The following is an 8237-nucleotide window of genomic DNA, read 5'->3' on the forward strand; positions in this document are numbered from 1 at the left end:
GTCATCCTGGGATTTAGACCTATTTTTATTGCTGTACTCCATGCTCTGTTTCATACCGAAACTATTTTCAGTTCTCTGGTGCTGATACTACTGGAAGACACTTCCCAGCATAATTAGCTGCTTGACGCACCTAGCTCCTCTTCATATGTTTGGAAATCTGCCATTTAATTTGCAGCTGTAGAGTAGCTTGTTTACTAAAAAAATGCAGGTATCTTTGCAAAGCATTTTTCTCTCAAAAACCTCTTTAAAAGGGTGTGATTTACAGCATATATAACTGTGCTATACAAAGTGAAGCAAAGGTGCATTTTCTGAATGAATCCATATATTTGTCAACTTGAAAAAAGTTGCAAAAAGTTATCTGAATGCTTCTCATCCTGAAATTTTCTGGCAAATGGCTGAAGGAGAGTTGTGATGATTTAACTGTGCTTTAGTTGAGATTTAACTGTGATATACTTGTGATGATTTAATTTTACTGTGATCGTTTAATCACCTGATATCTGATAGATTCTGTCTATATTTTCAATGCAGTGACATATAGCATCACATCTCATTTTTAATGGCAGATGCACAGCACCAACCAAAGTGTGTTAGGTCATACTATATTATAAAACATATATTGGGATAAAGCCATGGCCTTTGCACTGCACCACTCCACTGCTGTGACAGTTATTCATAGACCCACAGACTAGACAGAAAGCTAAGCATGAGTTGCCAACAGCAACTAAACTGCCAGTGATCCAGCTAAGGATCACTGGAGCTTGGGAAAATATCTTTGCCACCTGCCATACCTCATTAGGCAGGTCTTTCGGAATGGTGTAGAAGTTCTTTTTGTAATAAAAGCCCACCATTACCGGAAAATCCTTCAGAGATCAGAATGAGTATAGTCACTTTCTCCTGATAAAATAACAAAGAGAGGTTAAAGAACATCAGGCCTAAGACCTAATTACAGAAAAATAGAAAAGCCAATTGTAGGTTCCATTGCAATGCCCGTAAGGAAGACGTCTCTGCATAAATGATTGGCAAAGTTACCTTTCAATAGAATAAATACTGCATCCTTCAAGCTGTCCCTAAGGAAAGCTGCCCTGTGCATATCTGCAGAGGTAGATCAGCTTGTCATTCCTTGCTTCATTTTCTGCATTGGACCTTAAGAGGGCAATGCTTTTTGCTCAAAGGAAAACAGGTAGTACATCGAGATTAAGTATCAGATAAGCTATGAAGAGGAGAACATGCATATCAAATGTCAATTTGAAAAAAGATTTTTTTGAGTTCTGTGGAAACAGAAAACAAAACAAATAGATCTCTATATATTTTATGTGTATGTCTCCATGGCCACATACATTGTTGTACTAAAATGACAGATAATATATGCTTTGGTCATTACAGCAATGCCCCAGACAGACATGCTTGGAAATATAATAATTCTATGGTGTCTGAGGAGCTGACTGCAGTAAGGAAATTCTTAACATTTTAAACTACATTTTACATCTATACAGCAGAGGGCACTAGTGTTATTGAATTGACCATAGAGTTGATATTTTGGTACTAGAAAAATGAAGAAAAAATAAAATTCGCTTAGAAGACAAAGAGTTGTTGACAGAGACTGAAGAAGCTGGTTGATGGTCTGTGTTCCATGGATTTATAAAGCTAAACCTTCATGTGTCTCTAGCATAACAGACAGATATTGAATAGCAAATTAATCTAGTAGAGAGTTCCAGATGGATCTTTATGTAAAGCCCATTAAAATATTTCCATAATGTTCTTCAAGGCTTTAAATGAATTTTCCAATGTTTTTTTGTGCTGGCTAATTTTTTGCCAGGGTATTTCCAGGGTATTTATGATTTAAAATTACCCTGATGTGAAATGACTGCACCAAGATTTCCTGAACATTAAACTCTGAGCTGTGTAAAACCACCAGTATAAAACAAAGGACTTGCTTAATACGTTCCTACTGCCACTAGGAATCTCACTGCAGTATGTTAGCCTCACGCAAAGCTCACCAGGTGAAAGTGAGGACTTGCAAGGCATTGCCTAGCATATTTTCTGCTGGTCATGGTGGTTTTTTTGAATCATCACCTCTCCTGTACTTAAGTGGCACCAAGCCTGGATAGTGTGGTCTTATGCTAAATACTGCATTTTTCTTCCTGTATTGCCAAAGAAAAGGGAAAAAAGTTTAGTAAGTAAATAAATCCAAAGTTAAATTAAATGGTGGCTACAAAAGCTAGGATTTGCTCTCACTGCCTCCCAGAAAATGTTCCAGAGGAATGGCAATATAGATCTTCTGTACTTATATTTTAAACAAGGTACAGCTTAGACACAGAAAAATCAAACACACCAACACATATGAAAACATATCTAGAACTTTCCATCCACATCTCACAAAATGGTGATCCTGTCTTCAAAATTATACATTCAGAGCAGCTAATAACTAGTCAGTGACCAAGCTTGTATTTGAACTATATACAGATTCGAATTTTGCAGAAGCCTGATGGTTGCAGAATTCCCTGAGGGTCTTTGATAGACCATAGTTCTGAGGCGTATGTTTGATTGAGACATCCCTAGCACAGGACTGGGGAAAAAGGTAAACGTAAAAACCAAGAACAATTGTGGCCTTCAACACAAAGAAAGAGCTGTTCTATGTGACTGATTCATTGTTTGAGTCAATAATTAAAATCAGGAGGAATATAGGGAATTTATTTTAAGAAGATAAAATCAAAATATTTCTTTTAAAAATGTTTTTACAACTGAGACATGGAATCATTTTGTTTTGGGTCAAACATTTTTTGCTAATCATCCTCATAACTGGATAATTTATTTGTTATAATGAAGTACTGTATTCAAGTAAAATGTTTTAATCTTTTTCTTACCCATACGTGCATGGAGTGATGGAAAGGGAAGATTTGCTGGATAAAGGAGTAGGTGAAGGTAATGGTGGGAGATACCATCAGATGTAAGAAGTCAGAACAGGAGGGAAGTGCCTTGGAGTGCTTGCAGCATGGTTTGGCATCATCAGCTTTACGGAGGCTGGCAAAGAAGCAATTGAAGGGAGTTTATGTATACACTGGCTGATGTTGAGGGCACTTGCTCTCTCATGACCTTTCTTATTTTTCCTATACTTTCTTGGTCTACAAATCCCATAGTTTTCCTGGTCGTTCAGGGCATCCATGATACAGAAATGACAGCGAAAATTAGCAAAAAGAGAGGTAGAGAAACTATTCTGCATCTTGCAAAACTGGCCTTTAATGGTGAATGGGTCTGAGATAAAACACACAAGATTCCTGTATCTCTACAAGCCACATGTACTCCTGGTGCTACACCAGCCATACAGGGATAACTGGCAGCTCTGAAGCTGGACTTAATGGGCTGAGTTCTCATCTCAGTTCCAGTGAAGACAATAACATTACACCAGTGCAATGGTAAAATAATTGGTTTGGTGTGTTTCTGTTTTATTACTTGTTAATGGAATTCATTATTCAGTCCAAGTCCTTAGGGAATACGTTTTAGAAAATTTTAAAAAATGAGAACGGAAAGAAAAGACTGAATTAAAAAAAACCCCAGTGACAAACAGAAATGCTAGTACAATCACATTAACTATCACAGAAGATGGTTAATTACTATTCAACAGCAAAATTCATGGATCACAAATCTTAACTAAGGAGCCTGAAATTGCTATTAGACTCATCGATATAATTCTTTTCACCACAATGGGCGGATTCTTCTTCATGACAGTGTAAGAAAGATGGGAACCAGGACCTTTTCACCACCTTTTTGCAGATAGTTTTACTACAGTTGGATATTTGATGTGACGGAACTTGAATTTTAGTGATTACTTTGAGAATTTCTCCATATATTGTGTTCAGCACCTCTGAGGAGATAAGTGACCTTGTAAGCCTGCAATAAAAAGGAAGGTGTGTACAGCAGCCACTACTCATCTAGTCTAGTACATTATCCTAAACCCATGAAGCCAATGATCAGAAATACAGTTGTTGGCAGAGGGAAGGGATGAAGAGGTGGGAGCAGTAACATCTAACACTACAGTCACAGGGTTCTCCAGAATCATATGACACAAATGTAAGGCACACAGAGAGAAGTTGAGTGACTTGCTCAAGGTTGCAAAACACATTAGTTTCAATAATCTTTCACAACAAGAATGGTGTTTTATAAATAGCACTTACAGAGCAGATCAAATAAACAGATACAGCCTAGACTTTCCAATTACCATTCGCAAGTTCTTAACAATTATATTGGCTTTCTCTGCAGTAAATTATTAAAAGTGAGATGAGAACACTTGCTAGCTGTGAACCATTATAACAACTTTTTTAAAATTGTAAAAATGAATTCTCAAAAACACATTGTCTGAATATATAACTAGAAAAAAAGTATTTCATTAAATGAATTGCTGTGAGATGTAAGTTAATATATTTTTTTCCTGTATTTTTTTTTTTTAAAGGAAGATAGCTTTTTTTTACACAAAATGAAACAATTCAGAGCCTGGAGTGGAAAACCATTGCCCTATAGTATTTTGGTTTACTGAATACATGTATTATGCATCTGGGTGCTCTAGGTTATAAATATGCTTTAAGCTTGCTCTAATTTATAAGACTTCACTTTTGGCTGATTTACAGGACATTTCATTAATCTCTACAGCAGAGGGACCTTGCACTGAGCAGCAGATTGAAAATGAACCATGGGCTGGGGGCTTTAAGAACTACCACAATCAGTACTGAATCAGTACTGCAATTTTTAAAATGCTAATGATCGTTTGTACTGTAAAGGTCTTTTTTCCCCTTATGGTAAGATCTGTAGGATTTTTTTAGAGGTGCCAGTGAAACTGCCAACCCTGAAGCTACAGAGATATTTTTCAACATTTAAATGGCTATTCTTATTTCTGTGTTCAGCACACATTTACTAATGAGTGTTTCCCTGCTGCTGGTGCCAAACAAAAGAATTGAGGAGGAAATATAATGAAATTGGATGATGTTGTTTCATGGTAGGGAAGAATTGATGCTCAGCATGTTTCTTTTGTATTTTATTTTTTAATTTTTTAATTTTTTAATTTTTTTGAAATAGGCAAGATCTTGCCCTGACATTTGCATGACCTGCTATATTCAGTATTAAAGGCTTTACTTCTAGTTAAACTCCAATGCAGGAATCACATTTGTATAGACAAAGATTTTCACCCATACAAAACAGGAGTCTCGACTTGCTCCTCACGTTATCTGTTATCCTGTCTTACAATGTGGCAAGAAGGTTAACACCTTGAAAATTCTGCTGATTCCTATTTTACTTATTTTTGATGTTTGAGGCCCTTGTCACTTCCTTCAACTCTCCCCCTGAGTTAGAACATTTCTTTTAGGTATCCACTGTGGTTGAACTTGTTATCTGCCATCCAGCCAAATGTGTTATACATTGGAATGATCAGGAAAAGCTAGTGGCTGGCTTTTTCTTATCTCATTGCTAATTACAGCTGACATACATAGCTGTACAGGAAACAAATTATTAGTATTTCTATAGCTATTCTAGCTACAGACTTTCATAACATTGGTAGAGTTGACTGAAAGGACTTGAGAAGTCTTTGTTTAGAGAGCACATTTAAATATTTGAGATTAATTTAATGTTCTCCTTCTCCCTTCTTTCTTTCTTTCAGGCTATTCAAACTCCAGAAGGACCAACACCAAATAAATTATGAATGTTGAACAAGATGACCTTACATCCACAGCAGATAATGCTAGGTCCTAGGTTTAACAGGGCCCTATTTGACCCCCTGCTTGTGGTGCTGTTGGCTCTTCAGCTTCTTGTGGTTGCTGGTTTAGTGAGGGCTCAGACTTGCCCTTCTGTCTGCTCCTGCAGCAACCAGTTCAGTAAAGTGATTTGTGTACGGAAAAATCTGAGAGACGTGCCAGACGGCATCTCCACCAACACCCGGTTACTCAATCTCCATGAGAACCAGATTCAAATCATTAAAGTTAATAGCTTCAAGCATCTGAGGCACCTGGAAATTTTGCAGCTCAGCAGGAATCACATCAGAACAATTGAAATAGGGGCTTTCAATGGTCTGGCCAATCTCAACACTTTGGAACTCTTTGACAATCGTCTGACCACTATCCCAAATGGGGCTTTTGTATACCTGTCAAAACTGAAGGAACTGTGGTTGAGAAACAACCCCATTGAGAGTATCCCTTCTTATGCTTTTAACAGAATCCCTTCTCTCCGGAGGTTGGATTTGGGGGAACTGAAAAGGCTTTCATACATCTCAGAAGGTGCCTTTGAAGGTCTGTCCAACTTGAGGTATTTGAATCTTGCCATGTGCAATCTTCGAGAGATTCCTAACCTCACCCCGCTTGTAAAACTGGATGAGTTAGATCTTTCTGGAAATCACCTGACTGCCATCCGGCCAGGATCTTTCCAAGGGTTAATGCATCTTCAGAAATTGTGGATGATACAGTCCCAGATTCAAGTGATAGAAAGGAATGCTTTCGATAACCTTCAGTCACTTGTAGAGATCAATCTGGCACACAACAATCTAACACTACTGCCTCATGACCTGTTCACACCACTCCGCCTAGAAAGGATCCACTTGCATCACAACCCTTGGAACTGCAATTGTGATATCCTTTGGCTCAGCTGGTGGATTAAAGACAAGGCACCCTCCAATACTGCATGCTGTGCCCGTTGCCACACACCTCCCAGTTTAAAAGGAAGGTACATTGGGGAGCTGGATCTGAATTACTTCACGTGTTATGCTCCAGTCATAGTGGAGCCACCAGCAGACCTCAATGTCACAGAAGGCATGGCTGCAGAGATGAAATGCCGGGCATCAACCTCCCTGACCTCTGTATCTTGGATTACTCCAAATGGATCTGTTATGACGCATGGGGCATACAGAGTTCGGATTGCTGTGCTCAGTGATGGCACATTAAATTTTACAAAGGTAACTGTGCAAGACACGGGTTTGTATACATGCATGGTGAGTAACTCTGTTGGGAATACCACAGCTTCTGCCATACTGAATGTGACTGCCCTGGATAACCCTGGTTACACGTACTTTTCAACCGTCACAGTTGAGACTGTGGAACCTTCTCAGGATGAGGCGCAGACCACAGAGCAGGTTGGGCCCACACCAGTTACTAGCTGGGAGACCACTAACATGACAACCTCACTCACTCCACAGAGCACAAGATCAACAGAAAAAACATTCACCATTCCTGTGACGGACACAAACAACGGGATCCCAGGAATAGATGAGGTTATGAAGACTACCAAAATCATAATTGGTTGTTTTGTGGCTATCACTCTCATGGCTGCTGTGATGCTGGTAATTTTCTACAAAATGAGGAAACAGCATCACCGGCAGAACCATCATGCTCCAACACGGACTGTAGAGATCATTAATGTGGATGATGAGCTTACAGGTGACACACCCATAGAGAGTCACTTGCCCATGCCAGCAATAGAGCATGAGCACCTAAATCATTATAACTCTTATAAGTCTCCTTTCAACCACACAACAACAGTTAACACCATAAATTCAATACACAGTTCAGTGCATGAACCGTTATTGATCCGAATGAACTCAAAAGACAATGTACAAGAGACTCAAATCTAAAACATTTCTGACATTATGGGGTGGGGGTGGGGACAACAGAAGATGGTTTATAAAACAAATGACACAAATGACTGGGCTAAATCTACTGTTTCAAAAAAGTGTCTTTACAAAGAAAAAGAAATTTATTTATTAAAAATTCTATTGTGATCTAAAGCAGACAAAATTATGTGTGTTCCTCAGAACCTGTTTTTGCTGCACTTATTTACTGTCCTCGTTCCCTTTTTCCTCCCCAATCTATCCTGATTCCCATTTGCCATATTTTTCATAGGATATCTTGATTCCCTAAAAGAACTGGTCTAGGAAATTTTGTAAGAATTCTGTTACACTTTGGGAATTTTTATGGTGAATTCTAGTGGTGAGATTCGGTCTATTTTGTCACTTTTTCTCTTCATTTCTTTTGTTTTCTCATGCCCTTTTTGAAATTATTCAATAGAGAATGGAATGATAACAGCAACTTTACAAGTAAGAAAAACAAACAATCAAAACGGTTTTTTTCCATGTAATGATTTGCTCTGTATTTACTGAAAGAACCATTCTGTGAAAAAATGGAAAAGTAAAAAAAAAAACCACAAACCCTGAGAAATTAATTTACTTGTGAAAACCTATAAAAACCATGATCTTTTAAACAATTCTA

The 8237-nt window shown here is 38.1% G+C and overlaps 1 protein-coding gene across 1 annotated transcript; it reads left to right on the forward strand.

Annotated features, from left to right (window-relative positions):
• Positions 1–5560: 5560 nt before the first annotated feature.
• LRRC4C (leucine rich repeat containing 4C) lies at positions 5561–7603 on the forward strand (the record flags this gene model as incomplete). Its single annotated transcript, XM_081999863.1, has 1 exon — positions 5561–7603. The coding sequence occupies exon 1, from the start codon at positions 5687–5689 to the stop codon at positions 7601–7603; it is 1917 nt and encodes a 638-aa protein (XP_081855989.1). The 5' UTR covers positions 5561–5686.
• Positions 7604–8237: the final 634 nt, after the last annotated feature.

Source organism: Phaethon aethereus (genome assembly GCF_964289735.1).
Source record: "Phaethon aethereus genome assembly, chromosome: 5".
Taxonomy (NCBI): Eukaryota; Metazoa; Chordata; class Aves; order Phaethontiformes; family Phaethontidae; genus Phaethon; species Phaethon aethereus.